The 25,026-nt window shown below is 35.8% G+C and overlaps 1 protein-coding gene across 1 annotated transcript; it reads left to right on the forward strand.

Moving 5' to 3' along the window:
* The first annotated feature begins 1,545 nt into the window (after positions 1–1,545).
* Positions 1,546–24,434, forward strand: fmnl1b (formin-like 1b). Its single transcript, XM_084399233.1, has 26 exons — positions 1,546–2,133; positions 9,930–10,013; positions 10,456–10,536; positions 10,685–10,758; positions 12,041–12,124; positions 12,712–12,834; positions 13,151–13,238; positions 13,311–13,387; positions 13,496–13,589; positions 14,979–15,053; positions 15,601–15,711; positions 15,843–15,992; positions 16,489–16,590; positions 16,671–16,890; positions 17,367–17,519; positions 17,699–17,823; positions 18,685–18,887; positions 19,219–19,453; positions 19,692–19,760; positions 19,845–19,925; positions 20,311–20,440; positions 21,124–21,287; positions 21,394–21,495; positions 22,170–22,271; positions 22,357–22,471; positions 24,148–24,434. Exons 1-26 carry the CDS (start codon positions 1,987–1,989, stop codon positions 24,246–24,248), a joined length of 3,090 nt encoding a protein of 1,029 aa, XP_084255359.1. The 5' UTR covers positions 1,546–1,986; the 3' UTR covers positions 24,249–24,434.
* Positions 24,435–25,026: the final 592 nt, after the last annotated feature.

Here is a 25,026-nt window from a genome sequence, read left to right on the forward strand (position 1 = left end):
AATGAGGGCGTTCACACTGACAGATAATCTGCACTTATTTATATAAATGCTATCCCCTGCAGAATGTTGAATAACTGCACCTGCCAATGACAGAATGCAATGTACATATAATTTGAAATTTTAGCAACAAGAAAATAAATATCTGTCAAAATATAATGACTGTCTTTTTTATCAGCAATGCATCCCATTTGTGATCCGATAACAAATGCTCTGCAGTTGTGCACTAATAATGTTAGAGCCCACTACTCTATGGTGAATAAAAATGTTAATGTGAACAAGACACAAATTACTTTTCCATATGGATGACATTCCATACATTCTTGGTCTCAACATAACACGTGTTTTCTTCCTCCGCAACACACACACACATTTTAGAGTGGTAATTCAGTGGATGTTAAGGCTTATGTTTATGCTACATCAAAAAGTCGCTTCCTTCATATTTATTTACTTGTCAAACGATCAACATTTGTAGACCATAAATCCAAAAAGATGAAAAGAAAACACCTCAGGACAAAGAACCAAAATAAAGAGAAAGTACATTTAAAAAGGGAGATTTAGGCAAAATTGCACAAAATAATATCACCTTCACAGGTGACTTAACGACAAACCTTTTTGCACGTGAATCCCATAAATTCATACTGAGTTTTCAGTCATGAATCTGGTGTTAAAGGATTGTTCGAGTCTGCTTGAGAACCAGTAGGTGGCGCAATTGCTCAATACTGTTTTCATTCTTATGCCTTAAGTAAATTTCAGTGACTACTGACTACTGAGTACTCTTGAAAACCTTTTAATCTTAAACTTTAATGAAGTAAAAACTATTTGTAGGCCTATGAGCATTTTGGCAAACCAGCAAAACAAAGATAAAACCACTGTGGAGGAGCCTGGGATTAGTTGCTTTGTTAAGGGGAATGTTAGTAACCCACCAAAAATATATTTAAATGAACGTATTTACTAAGAATTCTACTATGGGTTACCATTTGCATTGCAAATGAGCACTACAGGGACACATTAATAATGTTAACTCTCTAGTAAGTCAATCAAAGACCATTTTAATACAAATATGCAAGAATATATATTGCCTCAATAAACTCCTAATTATTGCTTATTAATAGTTTGTCAGGTAGTTGTTATGTTTAGTTAGGATTAAGGGATGTAGAATAAGGTCATGCAGAATAAGGCATTAATATGTGCTTTATAAGTACTAATAAACAACCAATATCCTAGTAATAATCAAGCTAATAAGCAACTTAGTAGTGAGAATTTGACCCTAAACTAAAGTGTTACCACATTTATATAAAGAAGAGCAGAAGAGTAATCAGTCTGTGTGTCAGGTGTGGTTTGGTTGTCTTTAGTATCCTAGCAGCAAACACCAACAGGAAACACGAGACTCCGGTTGTAGATGGACATCTGAGTAAGTATCAGGTGTTCATATGAGACACACACACAGATGTGAGTCTACAGATCCAGCACTAGGACCCAGAATCATCCCTGTTCCTGCCTCCTCTCCTCGATCACTCACTCCTCTCCTCCCTACCTGAACTACTCACTCCAGGATGGACCAGAGAGATGTCGCAGAGACCAGAAGCACACGCAGAACCAGGTCAGAGACAAGACACATCCACTCAGAACATAGTCTTGCCTACTAAGTGTCATTTTCTTTCTGTATATAGAGTATTGTTGTAGGATTCACATTCTGCAAATGGACAACACCATCAGAAGACTGCAAAATACCTGAATAAGTCATCAACTATGTAAAAACCACAGCCTTTTACATGGTACCCCACACAGAACCAAATTCTACAGGATTCAAGCTACAGCTGGATCTTATCCCACCATTGGATCTAAACGAATTCTACACAGGGAGTGAACAAGAAGACACTTTTAAGTGTTTATAATCAGTCAGCTGGTGTAAAGTTGTAGTCGTAGAAGTTCACTGAGCGAGACTCAGATTCTCTGGACTGTATATGTGTACCTCTACATTCAGCCATGGGAAACGCAGCTGGAAGTCTGGAGATGACCCCCGCGCGGGACACCAAACGGGCCGTCAGCACTTACGGGCAGAAACAGCCACCGGCCCCGAAACTGCCCCCACCACCTGAGGACGAATTAGAGGAGAGGTTCAGCATTGTGTTGGTACGTACAGAACAAAACATCTAAAACACAACTAAAAACACACTAGCTCAGCTCTAATATATGATTATTTTTTTTGTTAAATGATTTGCTGATTGAATCTAGAAAAACGGCTTGTCGAAGGGCATCAGTATGTGTGGGTGAGGGCTGAGATGTGCCACTGCTTTTACTATAAATATGTTTGATATGCATTGTGAAACTAAAGTGCATCTCTTATGATCAAATGAATTGAAACTGACTAGCCTGTCCAAATGACATACTACAGCTAGCTGTACCACGCTGTCGACTGTGTTGGAATGTTATGCGGATATGCACTGAGGTGATTGCATTCATGTGCATGTTTGTGAAATCTGTAATATCTCAGAGTATGAGTGTTATGCAGAAGTGAGACTATGATTGTGCAGAGGGGAAACTTTAATGCATCATTAGGTAGCCTACATTTCATGTGCTTTATCTACATGTATTTATGATGTAGGATTTATCTACTTATTTATGAGTTTACAATATGTAAATGTAATGCTGTTTTAAATATTTTTTTTATTTTTTTACTTTGAGCTGCTCCTTGCTCACCCTTATGTCATTCCAGTCTTGAGACTTTCTTTTCACATATTGAGAGTAAATGGTTATCAGGGTCTGTCAAAATCCCCAAAAGAACAAAATGCACTATTAAAGTATTATAAAAGTAGTCAATCAGCACTACATTTCACGTCTACAATAGATTTGTGAACAGGAACTGACTGAAATTTAAGTCACTATTTACTTAAAATCTTCTTTGACAGATTTTATCCTTCACTATATAAAAAATCTGAATCTTTTTAGTATTAAATATCTTCTTTTTTTGTCCAACAGAAGAGCAAAACAAGGTCATAGGGGTTTTAATAGACATTTTTTGTTTAAAAGTGACTTAATATTGTTTGAGCACAGAATGATGCTAATATGATGAGGTGCTTGGTTAGAGTTATAGTTTTAAGACCTGGAATGATCAACTATAAACTAGTCAACGAATATTGGACATAGCCGTTTCTAATCTAAACCGACCAAATCCAACCACTCATGTAAATACCTGTGTTTAAAATGTACCTTTACCTATATACTGTATACTGTAAACTGGTTTGGCTCTGGTGTGTGTTAGTAAAGTCAGCTGTAATTTATTCCATGTTAATTAATCTACTCTGCCAATATCCTTGATGCATCTCCTAAATCAGATAAACACTCCACACTCTCCCATCATGCAGCAGTGAAAGGCTATCTAATCTACGAACAAGTATTAAAGTGCACACGCAGGCTCTCCATCAAACTCAAACTATTTCATTCTATCCAGTCGCCATCTATAATGCCTACTGAGAAAGAGAGAGTTTGTGACATGCTGTTTGTATAATGGAAATACCATGCAAATAACGCAAGTAGCACCGGCAGTGTGTTCATGATATTAAACACACTGAATAAAAATGGGAATCGCTCAAACACACACACAGTCGGGTAACAAATGTAGATTACAACACAAAGCATCAGTACAATAACCTGAAAGCCTGTTTAATAAAAGTAATAAGTATTAAATTATGAAACAAAGTCTTGCATAACAGTGGCCATATACCCAACATCGCATCACAGAAGTCTTGCATAAACGTGGCCATGTACACATGCAAACTCATGCAAATGTACAGAGAATTCTGCATTATTTTCTCTGTGAGGCATTTAAAACACAAGCTGATGCTTTCTACATCGCCCTGCTGTGGAGAGGAGCGCTAGACTGGGTAAAGCCAGCCCGATCTACCGGCGATGTGATTTCGCCCTGCAGTTCAGGCTGGAAACCTGTACGTTCTTCTATCCTGCGTTCGTTACAAATCCGCGGGGACCAATCACAAACTGGCTTATCCACCTGGCGCGCTATTTGCAGGTTTAATCCAATTCCTTTTAACCTCTCGACGATGCTCAATGGCTTCTTTAGTTTAGCAAACAAATCGCTCGAGTGGGTGTAAATACCACTCACTTTCATGTTTTTTGCAAACCGCTGATCAATGCTACAAACCAACACGTTTGTTGACATGTTTCCTGCCTGGATCGTTGGTCTGACTGGTTGAAGGACTATCCAATTGCGTACAGAGTAATTTGAACTATGCCCGCTTGTGCAGTAGAAAATACAGAGCAGACTCCCCAGATTAATGTTCAATCTTAAAGGGGTGGTTGATTATGATTTCACTTTTCTAACTTTAGTTAGTGTGTAATGTTGCTGTTTGAGCATAAACAACATCTGCAAAGTTACAACGCTCAAAGTTCAGAGCAAAGGGAGATATTTTCTTTTAAAGAAATTGCTTTTTAAGGACTACAACAAACGGCTGGTAAAGACTACACGACATTCCCCCCGAGTTAGTGACATCACCAACCCTAAAATTAACATAAACCCCGCCCCCGGGAACACGATTTATAGATTATCAAGACAGAATATGCTAATCAATGACTAGATAACTACACATAAGCTACATAAATTCATCAACTAACCATTCAGAAATGTTGTCTACATGTTGTCACTTCTTCTTGAGTCTCTGCATCTTTCTGACTCCGGTTTGAACATAAAAGGCTAAAAGTTTTAGAAATTGTCGGTGTGTCTGTGTGAGATAATCGAAGCTGCTAACACACCCTTGTAGCTCCGCCCTCTGTGCCGGGAGCAGCAGCTCATTTGCATTTAAAGAGACACACACACAAAACGGCGCGTTTTTGCTCACCCTCAAAAAGTGACAACTTTAACATAAACATATAAAAATATCTGTGGGGTATTTTGAGCTAAAAACGTCACATACACACTCAGGGGACATCAGAGATTTATTGTACATCTTGTGAAAAGGGCATTATACCACCCCTTTAAAAGATTGAGCTTGGTCTGGTGATAGCCAGACTAGAGGAGCGCAAGACATCTGCAAAAACTACAGGCCTGTAATTATACAAATGGCGCGTTCAGTTATTGATGTTTTGCATGTGGCTACTTTACTGAAAGGACAAACCATCCATCTTCAGCAGTAGTCCACCCTTCAGCTGATCTAGAAAATATATGACAATGAATCAAAGTCAGTACTGAATGTATTTCAATATACTTATTACTGCACAAACTGATGGTTTATTGAATCAAATATATTACTGATGATACACTATGTAACATTTGGCCTTCTGGCGGTTAAAAAACATTTTAGGAAAGAACATTGGCTGTGCGGATGAATATGACCCTTCACAATAGATAATGTTTTACAATAAACTCCGTTATGAGCTATATGGCAATTTATCTGTTCAATATTTTAACTTACTCACCTGTTGAGTAATAAAAACGCCATCACTGTGTTGCTTTTACAACATTTCAAATCCCTCGGTTCTGACTATCTCCGAAAAGCCAAACCAATGTTGATTCTTGTTTTATTACGAGCTCTGTCACGTTCTCTTTTTGCCAGCAGGCTCTCCACTGTTCGGCGTTTGTTTAAAACGGGTGATTCTCCAGAGGTTCGAGATTAAGCGGCTCCATGTATATCTTTCTCTCTCGTTGTAACAACTAACCTCTACCACTCAAACACCAGACACGCGTCAAAGTAGCCGAGGAGTAACATATTCCAGAGCTTATACCATAGTGAATCAGGGCAAGACAAAACATGTTTTCGGAAGAAGGATTGGTGATGTATTGGCTCTTTATTTAAATTTTGCTCATTTTAAACAAAAAAAGTTAAACAATGTACCTTTAAAATAATAACAGTATAAAAAGAAAAAGCTGAGCTCTAGAGAGATGTGAAATTATGAACTATTACAAAATCCTTGAGGTGATATTATAAAAAGTACCAGATTTGGCTTACAAAAATACAAAACACTCAAATGCAAATATTAATTGTATTCAATATTCAGTATCATCTTCTAGTGTAATTCTGCCAAAGGTAAAATATGACAGCTCTGAATGATGACATTATGCTCTGCATGTGTATTGCAGTATACGCTGCTTCACTGCATTGATCTTTGATGCAACAATTATGTGTACATACATTTGTGTACTTTATAAAGGATTCAAAATATCCTAGGATTAATCTAGAATCTAGAATCTTGAATATTCAAATAGAACCCATCCTATAGGATTCAAAATAAATGGTGTCACAACATTGTAAGAAAGTAAGAAAATGTTAGCTGACCTTGTCCTGAAAACCATTTTACTGTTTTTATTTTTAGAGGACTAAAAAAGATAGAACATGTAAAAAAAAAAAAAGACAAAGAAAGGGCAGACGTTTCACTCAGAAGGGAGAGAAATATAAGCAAATAGATGATGGTGTAAAAGTTGGATGTGTTTTGTCTTTTATTCTACATTTCTCCAGGCTCCTTTCCTCAATTTATGGGCAGAAAAGGTCAACTATAATTATAAAGAGAGACAAAAAGGAAACTATGCGGTCTGAATTAGAGCATGCAAAGAAATCACTGTGTCTACACAGCAGACCCAACGCGACAATTATAAGATTGACAATTATAATCAATGATGCTGTCTGCACTGCAGGCTTTCCATAGAGGAAGATTGTTTGAGAGTGAGACTGTGTGTGTGTGTGTGTGTGTGTGTGTGTGTGTGTGTGTGTGTGTGTGTTTGCCCTAAAGCATTATTTCTGCAGATTGCTGGTGTTCCTCCCCTTGACCTGTTTTATAAATTGGGACACAGTGCCATACTAATGTGCCACGCATTGCAAAGAACTGTAATCCAATTTGCAAAAAAATGAAATGAAATGACAAAGCAAAAGTAAAAGTAAAACATGATGTTGTGGATGTAACTTTTACGTCATACCATTCAAAAGATTAGGACGGGTAAGAAGAAGTCTCCAAGGCTGCATTTATTTGATCAAAAATACAATAATATACAGTAATAACAGTATAATATTGTGAAATATTTGTACAATTTAAGAGAACTTTTTTCTATTTGAATATATTTTAAAATGCCATTTATTCCTGTGATCAAAACTGAATTTTCAGCATCATCACTCCAGTCTTCAGTGTCACATGATCCTTCACAAATCATTCTAATATGATGATCTGCTGCTTGAGAAATATTTCTTATTATTATCAATGAGGAAAACAGTTGTGCTGCCTAATATTTTTGTGGAAACTATAACACATATGTTTCAGGATTCTTTAATGAATAAAAGAAAATCAAAAAGAAAAGAAATCAAATGTCTTTGTTTCATCAATTTAATGTGTGCTTGCTAAATAAAAATATTAATTTCTTAACTTTTGAACTGTACATCTTGTAATTCATGTTGTTTCATCTACTTCTGATTACTTTTATACAAGACATGACATCCAATATTCAGAGGTACAAAAGTTTTCCTTTCACTTTTCACAGTAAACTTGATTTCCTTGGTCTGACGTGGATAGACAGATGTTTAGACTGTTTAGCATTTTTGCTTTGACATTTTAAGTTCTTTAGTCTTCGGTCAGTCTTGGGTTCATAAGCGGGTCACAAAAAAAGGCAAAATTTTAGTTCATTGAGATCTTTTACAATGTTCCCAAAACAAATGATAACATTCCTGAGCTATCAGCTGAAAGATACAGCCAAGGAACTGGGCACAAAACAAATACTGTGAATTCCAATCATCTTAACAGCAAACCAGTCTGTTCCTAAAGCAATATCACGTACTGCAAAAGAAATGCAATCTCACCTGTTGTATGCAAAAGGGAAAACTCCACAAACTGGTGGAAGCAGGTGTGGAAATACATTTACAAAGGGTTTTGATATTCTAATGGAGAAGACATTTCCCAAAATGCCCCCAAGTGAATAGCAAACAAACCCTCAGGGGACATCCCAATGAGAAGAAAGATTGACAGAGAAAGTAAATAATGATTTAATTAATGGTGTTTGCTAAAGCAAGCATTATTTGTGTTCATAATTAGATATCTGAACAAACAATTTGTATAAAAGGCATGTAACTCATCCCAGAACTTGTCATGAATGAATGTCACCTATTACCTCTCCAGAAAATAATACTTTTATTCAGCAAGGATGCATATAAAACTCTTTTAAATGTATTCATCAAAGAATGAAAAAAAGAAAACCGTATCGCATTTGCCACAAAAATATTAGGCACACAACTGTTTTAAACATTGATGATAATCTGAAAATGATTCTTGAGCTGGAAATCAGCATATTAGAATGATTTCAGAAGGATCATGTGACACTGAAGACTGGAGTAATGATGCTGAAAATTCAGCTTTGTATCACAGGAATAAATTACATTTTAATATATTAAAAAAGTATTGAAACAGTTATTCTAAATTTGGATCAAATAAATGAAGCCTTGGTGAGCAGAAGAGACTTCTTTCAAAAACATTTAAAAAATCTTACAGACCTCCAACTTTTAAAACCATATGGAAAGACCAGAAAACCACCTAGCAACCGGTTAGAGAACTCCTTAGCAACTGCATAGTAACGCCCTGGCAATGCCCTAGCAATGCCCTGGTGGGTTTTTCATGGGAAAACACCACTTAGGGCTAGTTCACATAGAATGCGTTTTTGCTGTTAAAAAAGTGAGACGCAGGTCAGTGGAACGAAAAAAAGGCGCAAGGTCTAGAAATTCGTTTTTTTTTTTAAGTTTAACTTCTTTTAACTTGAGCGCGGCGTTTTTACTATGCCGTGTAATGCGCGAGACGCGATGCAAAAGACGTGAGATCAACAGTAAAATATGTATGTCTGGCGGGTGTTAACACTGTTGGGAAAGTAGCGTATTGGAAGTAGGCTAGGCTTTCTGTGTGAATGGCCCCTTTTTACCTGTTTTCAGTTTCAAGTTCACACCGATGACGACGAGTCACACTCGGCAGGGCCGTATCCGTGCATGTGCGCAGACCAATGGCTTTAACTCTGCGACCTTTAAGACGATTTTCATAATGTTTTATCGGATTTACACGCAGTCTGCATGCACAGTGTGAGTGTGTTCGGTATCATGCTCAGATGAGTCATTGAGGTAATTCTGCAGGGACATAACAGTGTGTGTGTGTGTGTGTGTGTGTGTGTGTGTGTGTGTGTGTATGTGTGTGTAAACACTCATGCTGTTCATAAATAATTTAGGAGATCGTCATAGAAACAGGACATTCACACAGCACTAATCTACCGGTTCAAAAAGGGCATTCTTCGAGTCAGCATACCTTATTATACATGTGATCTGTCCGCTGCTGGTAAACCGTCTCACAAGACGCAGCCACTTACTCATCACTTTATTAGTGTAAACGACTATTATGTGCTATTGGAGCCACAGTAACTCAACATTTACACACTGCAGTTATCTGGGAACATATTATAACTAGATCTGGTCTTTGACTGCACACTGCAAAATACAACTAAATCTGAAGAAAATGTGACAATATGGTGTTGTGGGTGGTTGGCAGGGTGTTGCTATGCGGATGCCAAGGTGATTCGGGTGGTAAGGTAGTTTCATCCTCAGATTCCTCCTTCCATGCAATTTAAATGAAATTAATACTTTCATTCAGCAATGATGCATTAAACTGATCAAAACGGGAAGTAAAGGCATTTATAATATTACAAAAGATTTCTATTTCAAATAAATGCTGTTCTTTTCAACATTCCAAAACATCAAGACCTTTTTTTATTCTCTGAAAAACAGTATGCAATGAAAAATGGTTTTCAATAATGTTCTTTGCTTAACCAAAGGTGCAGCAATAAACAATAACAAAACATGTTGAAGAGTTTACCTCAGTGGAACAGATCTAACGGTTCTGTTGAATTAATGTAAAAAAAATGACTTACCCTAAGGTTTATGTTGTCTCTTGCTCTGTGATTGTAGAATTCCATGAATCTTCCCCCTGATAAAGTGAAGCTGCTCTGTGAGTACGACAATGAGAAGAAATGGGAGTTAGTCTGTGACCAGGTGAGTTCAGAGCAAAAACACACATATTAATTTACCATAAAGCTGATTTTACCACCCTAAACCACACAGCACACCTTTAAAGGGGGTATATAATCAAAAACACAATTATCCTTGCACTGTTTAAGTAAAAACATCCTCTCCAGTTCACCCAGAGCATTTATAGAAACTTCATTCTAAAATTGGTTCAGAAGATATAATGGTTTTGATGTCACAAACACGACCCTTTTAAGATATGACCAAATAAATAAACATAACTATTCCGTAAGAGGTTAGCGATCATATTAAAGTAACAGCCCACTTAATTCAAAGGATCACGAGGATGAAAAACGGTAATGAAAGATCATTTAAACTTTTTATTTCTGCAAGAAACATGACTAAAATTAAATGTGGACTTATATGAGATTTAGGGGAGTTTACTATTCCTTCTTGTTTCTGTCTTCAGGAGCGATTTCAGGTGAAGAATCCTCCATCAGTGTACATTGAGAAACTCAAGAGTGTATTAGAGCAGGGAGGAGGCAGAAAGGTACTGGTGTGTGTGTGTGTGTGTGTGTGTGTGTGTGTTTGAATCTGAGAGTGTGATGTAGAACTCATCCAATTATAATCAAACTGAAATATGTAAGTGATTTTATGTGTGATTTTAATTTATAAAATGACATGCGTGTGATTTGTAGTTTAAAAGGCGAGTCCAAGAATCCACACAAGTTCTGAGAGAGTTGGAGATCTCGTTACGCACCAATCACATCGGGTAAGAGCCATCACATGACTGCCGAAAAACACGTTATTGACAATGCATGTTTCTGGCCTGATACTTTGTTATTACTTAAAGGGGACATATCATGCCAAATGCACTTTTTTAGCCCTTAAATGCATTTTGTTGTATATTTGGAGTGTTTAGAAGTACAGAAAATATGAAATTATTCTCTTCAGGTGCTTCGTTGATATCTTTATATTCTGTTTTGGTCATATTTTTCAACCTGTTCCGATTTTTCTGTTATCTATGACGTTTTTTGAACTATTACGTCACAGTATTTGCAGCGGAACTGCCAAATAAGGACATCGACTTCCGGCCCAACACTTCGAGCAATCCGCCATTTTTATTTCTCGTTGCAATTTTGTAGTCCAAGCTAAAGGATGCAGAAGTTACGAGAGGGTAAGTTAAAATGTTCGGTTGTTGGATGTAGTAACCCACACGCTTCATTACACCGTCTAATGTAGATAAACTGCCGCGCTTGTGACAAGGGCGCATGTTTAACTGAAAGAACGAGCAGAGAGAGAGAGACCCGGTCGCGCGCACGCACTCTCTCTCTTCAGAGCCAGGCGAAAGTGTAAACAAGACATCACCGTCTCCAAACTAGACGCTGTCTTGCTCTCTCTCCCTCGCACATATTAATCAAAATAAATCGACACGGTGGTAAAAGGTCGGAAGACCAAAGTTTCATGTGTAAATACAGTACACACCAGTGCGATACATCCATATGAAGACGTTGTTCTACAGGTTCGTCGTCTTCATTTTCATCTCGCTCCGGCTCCGACTCTGGCTCGAACATGTGAGGCTGGCTGGACAAGACTTCCGTTGTTGACATTTTGTTAATAACGTGTGAATAAAAAGTTTCTGTGCCGCTAGATAATCGTATCTCTGCTATCAAACTACAAAAATGGCCGAACGGGGTGGAGTTGAACCTCTGCAACCTGGAGAGGGGGCGGGGTATGAAGTGTCTCAATTGTATTTAAAGAGACCGCACCAAAACGAGTTGCTCTCAGACGCACATCAGAAAAGGGGTAGAAAAGGGGCCTGTGGAGCTATTATAATGAAGAATTCAGACCCAAGCATTGCAGATCCGCTTTATATAGACTACAAATGTATGATTTATATGTAAAAAGGAACAATTTAAAAGCATGATATGTCTCCTTTAAAGTTGATTAAATGCAGGTTTCCTTTTCCCTGAGATATCTGGAGCTCTGGGAATGTCTGTCAACACTGGATTGTCTTTTGTTTTTTATTTGTGATGTTCTCTCTCTCTGTTCAGGTGGGCTGAGGAGTTTCTAAATGAAGAAAACAAGGGTTTAGAAGTGCTAGTGGACTACCTCTCTTTCGCTCAACGTGCAGTCACGTATGTACAGTACACACACACACACTCACACTGTCACACAAAGACACAAAAGAGGAACCTAAATTCTTAATGTGACGAGGCGTCTGGGAAAAGATTGTGCTCTGACCATCCAGTGTCTCAAACCAAACTCTGATGCCAGCTAACACTGGTATTATATTCACTAGACTAGTCTGAGTTACCAAACAACAACTAAACAAAAACACTGTAAGGCAATCAAAAGACTGTATGCACCAAGTACACTACCGTTCAAATGTTTGGCATCTATAAAACGGCATTCTCTGCTCACCAAGGCTGCTTTTATCTTATGGAAACCATGTTTTTTTCAGGATTCTTCTTCAGCATTTATTAAGTGGATTATTTGGAGTCACTTTTGATCAATTTAATGCATCCTTGCTGAATAAAGTATATATTTTTAAATATTTTTTTATATTACTGACCCCAGACTTTTGATCGCAAGCCAACTTTTCAGTTCATTAGATCAACTGTATTACCAAAAAGTTAATGCAACAGTTATTGTTTGAGTGGATACCACAAACTAATATACAAAATTAACATGCATTTATGAGACAGAGACTGTGTTTTTCCAGATATGACATGGACAGCTCTGATAATGGAAGCTTTGAGGAGAAGTCTACGGAGGATCTGACCATGAGCGCGACAAACTCCCCCACCCACAATTCCCCGCGCTCAGGACGGTCCTTCGCTGCAAGGTCAGTCATGCATGCTGATCAAACATCTACATAAAGAAACCCAATCACACGAAACATCATGCACACGTGCTAAACACTATCACTGTAACTTCATGAATGTTCAGAGCATGCATTCAGACACAAACACACTCCCGTCCAATCGCTTCTATCAGGATCAGCTGCATTCCTGATACAGAAAGAGTGTGTTTGTGTTTACCTGTGCGTCACATCTCTCAAAAGGTTTTACTTTTAATGATTTTGAGATTGCACAATAATATAGTTCTGCTTTGAATCAATGTGTATAAAACTGGTTGTACATGATCTATCTTCTCCTCAGGAAAGCTCTGAGATACTCGCGTCTGCTCAGCCAGAAGAACCACCTGCATCTCTGCATCATGTGCCTTCGCACCATCATGAACTACCAGGTACTTCTCACTCTCGTCTCGCCTCGTCTCATCTCTTCTCTTGACTAATGCGTCTGTGTGTGTGTGTGTTAGTTAGGGTTTAATCAGGTGATGGCTCATCCCAGCTGTGTCAATGAAATCACTCTTAGTCTCAACAACAAGAGTGCCAGGTGAGAGGACAGTGTGTTTTGGTTTTGAATGTTTTTGTTTCTACACTTCTGTCCTTACATATGTGTGTGCGTGTGTGTGTGTGTGTGTGTGTGTTTGTGTGTGTTTAGGACTAAAGCACTGGTTCTGGAGCTTCTTGCTGCTGTGTGTCTGGTTCGAGGAGGTCATGAAATGATTATTGCAGCCTTTAATAATTTCAAAGAGGTAAGAAAAGAAAACCTTTCTTTCTCTGTTCATCCGTCTCAGTCTTCTTATCATCACCTCCATCGTGTCTCCTTGGTCTTATTGTGCACAGTTCAACACTCTAAAAATGAATAATGATAATTCAAACAAATATACCAAAACGTAATATAATAAAAAAGAATAATACATTTTTTTTATTTTATAAAATGTCTATAAAAGACTATTAATAAAATATAATCAAACATAATATACCAAAATAAAATATAATTACATATAATAATAAAAAGAAAAAAATTAAAATACAGAAATAAATATTATGTTATTAAATATTTATTATAAAAATACTCAAAAGTAAAAAGTTGGTTGTAATAAAATATAAATGACACATACCAATGCATAATATCACACACCAAAACATAATATAGTCAAATAATAATAAAAAGAAAATTATCAAAAAAAAAAGAATTAATAATATATAATATAATACAAAAACATAATATAATCAAATATAAATAATCCCCAAAAAAAGGAAAAAAAGACATTCATTAAGTGTCCAAATAGTTTTTAGGCCCACTGTACATATATAATATGTGAATAATTTTATATATTCTAATACATTATGTGATTAATAATATTCATTTTTCATCAATCATTATTCGTTGTTATTTCAGGGATCAAAAACCTGACCCAAACTCTTAAGTTATTCACACAGACACTTGATGAGATTTAGATACAAGTGTGTGATCTGCTGTTGAACTGGGGTAAGCTGAACCTTACGCTATGATATCAGCTGTTACACCCTGTCTGAGAGCGAGAGACGTGACAAAACCAGGAGACGCTCGTGTGTATAGGAGATATGACCCTCGCACACTCGCACGGACGTCGTTTTTGTCTCAAAGACATTTGTGTGGGTGATGATTCAGATGCCTATCTCTGACACCAGAAAGTATTACGCAACTAGACCTAAAACCAGAACAACTATTGGTTATACTTGCTTGGGGGTTTCCCCACCCATATTTCTTCTTTACGTCCGTGAAAGCACATCATTATTTGCATAAAAATGTTACACAGTTGCATGGATGGAATATTAAACCAACAATACACTGTCAGGTGATAAACTATCCTTATGAAAAGTGTGTAACCAAGATATTTTACCATACACAATTTTTTTTTTTTAATGTCACAGTCGGTTCTTTTGAACCCTTTTACTTTTATTTAGTGGCATTATTCATTTATGCTCAAGTACTTGCTAGCAGACAATTGAATCAAAAGCAACATAGGCTACAGTAAATTCACATACAATTAACAATCCCCTCTGAGACAAGTGTGTGTGTGTGTGTGTGTGTGTGTGTGTGTGTGTGTGTGTGTGTGTGTGTGTGTGTGTGTGTGTGTGTGTGTGTGTGTGTGTAGGTGTCTGGAGAGAAAAACAGATTCGAAAAACTAATGGAATATTTCAGAAATGAAGACAGCAACATGGATTTCATGGTGAGGACACTGAATTCTTAATTATATTACATTTTTCTCTATTAATTTTCCTATTTAATAAGATTCTTACACTAACTAAGGTATTTAGTTCAACATCTCTGTATAAACCATATTAATATAATGGATATGGTCCATTTGATCGTTGACTAAATTTATGAACTAAATGAACTTTGTAAATTTATAAATTTATAGATCGTTGACTAAATTTTCACAGTGCATTAACTAATGTTAACGGATACAACTTTTGACCTTACAAAAGTGTTGGTTAATGTTTAGATGAACATTAACCAAAAGTAATAAATGCTAAATATTGTTCACTTGTCAGTTTATGTTAACTAATGTTAACCAATGAAACCTTATTGTGAAGTGTTACCCATTTTCTATATGTATTTCAAATTCCCAATACTAGAGTACATACGGTACATAACATACATAATGCATTGGGTTTCTAGACATAGATTGAGGTTTTTCCTGTTCTGACCTTTTAATGTCGGATCATCAGTGTGTGGAAACTGATCGATATATATGTTTCCTTTTTTACCTTTAGGTGGCTTGTATGCAGTTTATCAACATTGTAGTGCACTCAGTGGAGGACATGAACTTCAGAGTGTATTTACAGTATGAGTTTACACAACTGGGAATAGACAGCTATCTAGAGGTGAGCAACTAAAAGCTTGGGATGACTGTGATTTTTTACAGTCTTTTATTCAACACGGATGCATTAAATTGATCAAAAGTGACACTAAAGACATTTATAGTGTTACATATAATGTCTGTGTGTGTGTGTAGAGGTTAAACGTCACAGAGAGTGAGAGGCTGCAGAAGCAGGTTCAAGCGTACCTGGATAACGTGTTTGATGTTGGAGCGATGCTAGAAGACGCCGAGGCCAAAAATACAATAATGGAACATCTAGAGGAGCAACAAGAACAAAACACACAGGTACACACACACAATTACTTGAACCTCTACTGATATAAATCTGTTTGATAGTCAAATGCACATATATCTGCTTTTTGAATCAATAATAACTAAAAAAACAGTAGACTAAAACAATAAAAAGGGATAATCCACAGCTAGCTTTTAATTCATGACTGGAACCGCCCAGTGCAAAGAGGTGCATTAAAATGGTTTAATGCACAGCTAGCCGTGGATTATCCCGCTTTATACCATGGTCATTTGCCAGCATTGACAACTTAAAGCTATTATTGATGTTTGCAGCGTAATATTTGACTGGAATGGTAAAATTTACGGCTCATTAGATCTAGCATTCTGCCCGCTTTGAATCAAACACTGAGATAAATCAAGTAGATAAATTCATTATCGAGAGAGAGAGAGAGAGAGAGAGTACAAAGCTAAGTACAACGTATAAATATACTAAGTATGGTTATTATTTATCATAAATTGCAAGAATACATCATTTTGTTGTGTATGTTAGCTAAATACTAGACTGCAGCAGTGTGAGAGTGAAGCTGCGGAGAAGACGTCTGAACTCGAGAAACAACTCGTAGAGAGTATGAAAGAGGTGGAGCTTCTGAAGGTAACACACTATACTAATACACACACACTCACTTTTCCTCGTGTTTCCAGCCTGTGTAGCTTTGGGGTGTGTGTTTTCAGGGCAGTCTGAAGGAGGCGCACGCTCAGGTCTCTCAGCTGCAGCAGAAGGAGAAAGAGAGAGAGACACAGAGTGAGAAGGAGCAGGAGAGAGAGAGAGACAGACAGCTCTCTCAGCTGGAGAAGAAGCTTCAGGTTCTAGTGGATCGAGGTCTGATCCGCATGGAGAGATCCCAATCCGGCTCTCTGGATTTACACGTTATACCTGTCACTAACACAACAGGTGAAGATATACACATAACCAGTGCTGTAGTTATATTATTATCACTTATTCTAATTAAATTCTATTATATTCAATTCTAATTATAGTTTTATCTTATTTATTGATGTATTATAACTTTATTATAATAACAGTTTAAACCCTGAAAATTATACAACATATATATATATATATATATATATATATATATATATATATATATATATATATATATATATATATATATATATATATATATATATATATTTCAGAGTGTAATCTGTTGAAGTTTGGTTTATGATTCCAAATAGTTTTTTTGGCGATTCTAAAATAGGATAAATCTAGCCTAATCAGTGAACTAAATTCATAAATAACATAATATAACATAATATAATATAATTTTTAATGCAAATAATAAATCATAAATGATTAATGCAAAGATAAGCACTGTTACATATTTCTGTAAATAATAAATAAAACATTTCTCTTTTAATCCCAAGATAAGAGTACAACAGAATCGAAGGCCTCTCCTGTGATGCAATCTCCGCCCCCTCCTCCTGTCCCCGCCCCTCCTCCACCTCCTCCCCCGCCCCCTATGAGTGAAGCTCCGCCCCCTTCACCGTCACCTGGAAGGGCAGGAACCGTAAAGACAGGTGAGAGAAATGATGACACTCATGTACAGTACAAAAATGATGAGATTCTAAATGATTTTCAATGAAAAGTGAAGCTGTGCAAAACACTGAAAGTGTTTGTCTTCCCGTGTGTGTGTGTGTGTGCGTGCGTGTGTGTGTGTGTGTGTGTGTGTGTGTGTGTGTGTGTGTGTGTATGTAAGGTGTAAAAGGTAAGAAGCCAATCAAGACAAAGTATCGTATGCCACTGCTTAACTGGCAGGCTCTACAGGAGGAACAGGTGGCTGGCACGGTCTTCACAGAGCTGGACGACGAAAGTGTGCTTGGGGTCAGTTCAGTGTGTGTTTCTAACTCGGCTCTCAGAAATGCATGAAAATAGAGTTGTAAGAAACTTTGCTGCTTGTTGCTTTTTTCTTCTTAAAGTACAGTATATATAATTGAATTATTTATAAAATATTTGAATATAAAATAAAATTTTTTTACATATGAGTAATACTTTTTAAAATAGTTTTATAAAAAAAAATGTTTAATCATTTTTATTTTATAATTTAAAAAAAAATTTTTTTGGGGTAGTCCTTCCCGATTTGTATGCCTGTTTCTAACTTGGCTCATAGAAATGCATGAAAAAGGGCCACATTGAAAATAGAATTGTAAGAAATATTTGCAGGTTTTTACTTCTTGAAATAAGTTTTAATTAGTGAGATATATATACAGTATATATATATAATTGTTTTAATCTTTATCAATTTAATTTTAATATAAAATAAGTGTGCGTGTGTTTCTAACTGGGCTTATAGAAATGCATGAAAGAGGGCCACCTGGAAATAGAGATGCTAAACATTTGCTGCTTTTTCCCTCATGTTTTTTTTATTATTATTTTAAATATATTTTATCATGAAATATATTTTAAAATGAAACGATTTAGTTTTTAATGTTCATAAAAAAAAAATTTTTCATGAAATATATTTTTAATTATTATAATTCAATATAAAATATTTTTTAAAGTGAAACATAATTCTTAAATTTTATTTCAATTAAAAATGCTGAATGTTTTAGGAGTACTCATAAGCCGTTTTATCTCAACATTTATCGACTCATAAGCCGAATTATCTAAACATTTATCATCACAATTGATTTGAAGTGAAGGATTAAAGATGTCCATGTCTTTGTCCTCTTCCTGTCTCTGAAGGAGTTGAATATGGACGTCTTTGAGGAGTTGTTTAAAACTAAAGCTCAGTCTGCTCCTGTGAACGTCGGCACTCTGAAGGTGAAAGTGGCTCATAAAGCATCTAGTAAAATCTCACTACTGGAGCCCAACAGGGCCAAAAACCTCGCCATCACACTGCGCAAAGGAGGCATGAGCACCGCTCAGATCTGCACTGCGATCCAAACGTACGTTCAACACCCACAATCACTTACACACACTGTCAAAAATTATATCATCAATAAGTTATGACAACATACATTTTTACATTGCTTTAACTCATCAAAATAAGTAAAGCAATTTTCAACTTTTTAAAAAAGGTATACAAGATTCAGCTCATTTTTAAAGTCAGTTTAATGTAATTTAAGCTGAACTGACTTAAACATCCAAGTTGATTGTACTTAATAAATTAAAGGCAGCAATTTTTTTCTTTTCTTTTTTATACAGTGTAATGATATGTTTATTTTCTTTCACGTCACACAAACCAAACTAACCCTGCCCTCCTCTCTGTGTGTGCAGGTATAATCTTGATTTGCTAAACTCAGATTTCCTGGAGCTGCTGGAGCGTTTCATCCCGTCTGATTATGAGCAGAAGTTGATCGATACGTTCGAGCGTGAAGGACGCCCCCTGCTGGAGCTCTCAGAGGAGGACAGATTCATGGTGGCCTTCAGCAAAATCCCACGGCTGTCACAGAGAATCAGCACGCTAACATTCATGGGAAACTTCAGTGATAGCATCCTGCTATTAAAACCTGTGAGTATATATGCAATATACACTGAAAAATGATTTTTTTCGCAGTTGTAAGGAAAGATTATTGGAGTACGTTTTGCAAGAAAATACTATTTCAGTCATTCTACTTCATGTCGTTTAATTCAATGTTACATGCCAATTCTTTGTAATTAGTTGTCAATTGTTAATACACCAATTTTTTTTCAGTGTACTTTAAGTCAACATAACATAACTTTCTGTACATGTTTACCTTATTTTGTAGCAATTAAATGCCATCATCGCTGCTTCCATGTCTATCAAATCCTCCAGCAAAATGAAGAAGATTCTAGAGGTAAAGAGAATCAATTGTCATGTGAGATTATTTCAAATATAATATTTGTAGTGAAAAGAAAACTGATCTTTCTCTGTTTTCTAGATCATTCTTGCGTTTGGGAATTACATGAACAGTGGGAAGAGAGGATCAGCATATGGATTTCGACTCCAAAGTCTGGATTTGGTAAGAAAACGTCGATAGCTGGCCATTTTGAGATTATTGGCGTATAAAGCAGATTAAAAGTTTTAATTTATTAGTGTCACTTCCAACAGTCTTTCCAATAGATAATTCACATATTGTGCTTTCATATAGTTTTAGTTCATTTAGATCATTTTATGTCAGGATAAAATAAATACGTAATTTACTATAAATTGTATTTTTTGGATATATGAGTGATTATTCAATTGAAATAAATAGCTAATTTTATTTACAAGTACACACTGAAAATAAAGGATTTGACTGAAACTTGGCTATTTACATTACATTCTTGCATTCAAGGTACATATTTGATCAGTTCATGCCAAGTGGGAACGTTTATTAATTTCTCACACATTTCTCACTCTTTCAGCTTCTGGACATGAAATCCACAGATAGAAAACAGACACTCCTGCATTTCATCGTCAGCATCATACGAGAAAAATACCCTCAGCTGCACAACTTTCACACTGAACTACACTTTCTGGACAAAGCTGCGCTGGGTGAGTGTTCACACACACTCACATCAACTCTCCAGTCCAGCTCTAGGTGATGTATGATGATGTAGACCACTGAAGACTGTCCTCAAATGACTTTAACCACTTCTTCAAGGGGATGCTGGGGGATTTAGTTGTTTAAACAAAATCTGAATGTCCAAAATGTCAAACTTTTAGACTTTTTAGACAAAATGACTACAATAAATGAAGTAACGGAATACACCAAGTCAATTTTTTAAAAATATTTTCGAAAGAAGCCTCTTATGCTCTTATTTTTTTAATCAAAAATACAGTTAAACAGTAATAGTGAGAAAAATATAGTTACAATTAAAAATTATATTTGAATATATTTTAAAATGTAATTTATTCTTGTGATCAAAGCTGAATTTTCAGCATCATTACTCCAGTTTTCAGTGTCACATGATCCTTCACAAATCATTCTAATATGATGATTTGATGCTCAGGACATACACATCATCACATCACCGGATGTTTCAAAAAATTATTCCAAACTTTTGTTAGTATATTTTCAATTTGAAGTAATGATCAAAGCTAAAAATTTGGGCTGGTGACCTAAAGGCTGTATGTTTAAATCCCAAATTGCTGAAAGCATCTGCTAAATGTAGATACTTAATGTATAACTTATATATATATAGGCTGACCTGTATGTTAATGCATCTTTCTCTCAGTCTCTCTGGACAGCATCCTTGCAGATGTGCGATCTCTGGAGAAGGGAATGGAGGTGATCCGTAAGGAGTTCCATCAACAGAAAGACAGCACTGTCCTCACAAACTTCATGTCCAATAATGGCAGTCTGCTGGACACTATTGTTAAAGACAGCAAAACTGCACAGGTGGAGATGAATTCAGTCCTGTGCTACATAGAAATCATATTGAATTTGAAATCAGAAGACACAGTAATGAATAATTGCTTGATCAGCTCTGTTTGTCTCCCTACAGGAGATGTATCACTCAGTGGTGGAGTATTTCGGAGAGAATCCCAAATCCACACCCCCTTCTGTGTTCTTCCCTGTTTTCGCCAGGTTCATTAAAGCATATAAGGTGATGAAATTATTACAGAGTGCTACAATCACATCAGCATATATCATACTAGTTATGAGAGATTAAAACCCACGAAGATGCACTGAAAAAAGTTTGGTGTAGCATTGAACTATTTTCACTCATTAAATTGCTTGTAAATTTCACAAATAATTACAAAGAAATGCAAAGTACAAAATTAATTAAACATACAATTTTGAAGTAGCAAGACTGAAATAGTATTTTCTTCTAAAACATATTCCAATAATTGTTTTATTTACAATTTACAAAATCCTAATGATGACATAGATGAAGAAGAGAAGTGGTCCAAGCACCGAGCCCTGAGGCACCCCAGTAGCTAGATATTGCAACTTAGACACCTCGCCCTTACATAAAATAGGGGTTATGACTACATAAAGTACAGATACAGACTCCCTTTTCAAGTGCTGTTTGCATTTGAAGTGTCAGCTGAATTAATTACCTTAAACTTCATTAGTACTTTTTGGACCATTCATTCATTCATTAATCGCAGTTTCTCACCATTTTTCTTAAATAAGTATTAATAAGTAAAAATGGATAAAGACTCATCATAAACTCCTCTTCTGTAGAGCAAAGGGGTTGTAGCACAATATTAGCCGGTGTTGTTATTGTTGTCCTCCAGCATGTTGATTTACTGATGACTCTTTCTTTCTCTATAGCTGGCCGAACAGGAGAACGAACAGCGGAAGAAATTCTCTGAGAATGATGACAGCGTATGTTTATCCATCTCTGACCCTTCCATCACATCAGTGAGTAATAAGGTAATGCGTGATAGAGAGAGACCGAAATACTTGAGAACAGGAGGTGAGGTATAAAGACATCTTACCGGTCTGTTGATGTTCACAGATGCCAGCGCTTCCACGAATGCCACAGGTGGATCTGATCGCAGAGCTGAAGCGCCGCCAGATGACACCGCTCGTGCGAGAGGGCAAAGACGGAGCCATCGAGGACATCATCACAGGTCAGTCTGGGGTCAGGGTTCAAAAGTCAACTTGCTGTGGGTGGATAAAACCACTGCCCTAACTTTGAATATTACAGTAAGAATGAGTGATTTTACCATGGTTAGGGGCTTTATTATAAATGGCGCAAATAAAACCTGACACACACTGTACTTTTACACCAGGTTTGTGGGGGGTCCCAGAAAAGTTCAGGGAAAAAATAAATGATTTAAAACAATTAAATAAAATACCAAATTTACTAAATTTGAAATTCTGCTGTTTCATTCTGCTTTCTAAAGAATGGTCATTTGCTACAAAGAATGATTATATTGACAGCCATAATTTTATGCACAGTACTATAATGATGCATAGAAAAAAAAATGTTTTAATTATAAATGTGCATAATACACACACATTATATATATATATATATATATATATATATATATATATATAATGCACATTTAAAATTAAAATTGGTATAATGGTTATTTATAGGAAAATGTATCTTTTATTTACATGTATATTGTATATTTTACAATATAAATTTATACAAAATTATTGAAAAATATTTACATTTGTATAAAGACCCATTTATACTATATATAAATATAATGATGTATATATTTAGAGTTTATAATGTAGTATTGTAAACATTTTTTTTAATATATTTATATAATATAGATTGATAAAGACTAATATATATTATACAAATGTAAATATATTTACTATATTTACTGTGCACATTTATATAATATACATGTGTATACACACTCCTATATACAGTACTATAAAATTATAATATTAAATATAATATTTATAATGTATAATGAAATATATTCATTTTAATGCATACATTTCTATAAAAATTTATGTTTATAGTTTATATACATTTGAAAAGACCCATGTATACTATACAAATTTAAATATATTTCTAAACTATATTTTGAAAGACATTTATATAATATACATGATTCAAGATACAAGATTCAGAAATGTAAATATATTTTTAAATACTTATTTTAATATATACATTTGTATAAACACACATTATACTATAAAAATTGTAAATATTATAGATGTAAATATAAATATATTTATAAACCATATATTGAAATGTATTTATAGTTCATAAGCCTAACTGTACACTGATATAGAATTAAATTTGGCCATAACGATCAGTTTAAGCAGATATATTCACAAGAATTGAACACAGAGCGTTTGTTCTTCGTTCCTCGTAGTGTCTTGGGATTCTTTGCCTAGTCCAATTCTCTCTTCACTCGTCATTTTGTCAGTTATTTCTGTCACTCTATTTCTCTGCTTCAGAGTATATTGTGTATTTAGTTCAATTTGTCTTATTTCTGGCTTCCTCTAACATCTGCGTGTTCCCAGCTCTGCAGGCGGTGCCGTTTACGGCCCGTTCTGGGAAGCGTTCCTCTCGTCTGCTCTGCGATGGGACTTCTTTATAACCGTCTCTTGCTCTCTCTCTCGTCTCTGAAGGTATCGCTCTTCATCTAGACACTGCTATCCATGTCAGCTTTGCTCTTCTGTAACACTGAACTTCCTGCAACTGCCTCCCTCAGCTCCGCCTTGTAGATCTGATGTTTCCCTTTCTTTTAAAAAATCTTCTGAGATCTTCATCAGGGGAGGATTCTGACTGCAGGTATTTGCATTCGTGTGTGTGTGTATGTGTGTGCAGATTTGAGGAACCAGCCGTATATCAGAGCAGACGGAGTCAGGCGAAGCGCCAAATGGAAACCGGCTCAGCAGCTTCTCGTGTCGTCAGACATCTCTCTGTGAAACACACGCAGCTCGAAGGATTCCCAGAGGAACGGACACAACTAATGAAGCCAAAAACAGTTTACAAGAAATATTTCAACAGCTACATCAAGCTCTAAATTATTTATTTTAAATTAAGCAAACACTTTTAGGGAGCACTCAAGGAACCTGTCAAGAGCATGTGCTTTTATACGTCATATTTAGCTTAAAATGAAAAGAAAAAAAATAAGAAATTTATTATTTAAATAAAATAATTTAAAGAATTTGACTTATAACTGAATTCCTTATAGTTTTACTTTGATTTTGGGGTGAAATATGGCAAATTCTTGAAAGGTTTTGTAAGATTAACCCTTGAACAAATGGATTTTCAGCTACATTGACACTTTAGATCGATATTTACTTGTATTCTTGAAATGCATACTGTACGCTTACACCAACTACTGAAAACTAGCTTCGTCTAGTATGTGTATATATTCTTTTTCTTTCTACATGCACTATGTATTGCATAATAAAAGATTTTATACTGGAAAAACTGGCAGTTTACACATAAAAAGTACAGCATTTCTGGATAACAATTAACGCACAAGTCTATAGTAGAAGATATTCACTTTAATAGTCACAAAAACAGCACGAGAACATTCAAAACCAACAGTCTCTTGTACGTACAGAACCAGACGAGGTTTTTTCAACATTAAAACAACTTTTGCGTTATAACATTTCCATATAGATATATTTCTATTGGTCAACATTGCATTCACACGTTGTTATTGTTTTATCACAAGTAGTCGTCGATAGATTT

Source organism: Rutilus rutilus (assembly GCF_951802725.1).
Source record: "Rutilus rutilus genome assembly, chromosome: 24".
Classification (NCBI taxonomy): domain Eukaryota; kingdom Metazoa; phylum Chordata; class Actinopteri; order Cypriniformes; family Leuciscidae; genus Rutilus; species Rutilus rutilus.

What these genes read in the sequence shown, in the direction of transcription:
- fmnl1b (XM_084399233.1), top strand. Translation starts at nt 1,987, where the DNA reads ATGGGAAACGCAGCTGGAAGTCTGGAGATGACCCCCGCGCGGGACACC. An exon ending in AGAGGTTCAGCATTGTGTTG is followed by an intron (nt 2,134 to 9,929) that starts GTACGTACAGAA and finishes CTGTGATTGTAG; the next exon opens with AATTCCATGAATCTTCCCCC. An exon ending in GGTTCATTAAAGCATATAAG is followed by an intron (nt 21,496 to 22,169) that starts GTGATGAAATTA and finishes CTTTCTCTATAG; the next exon opens with CTGGCCGAACAGGAGAACGA.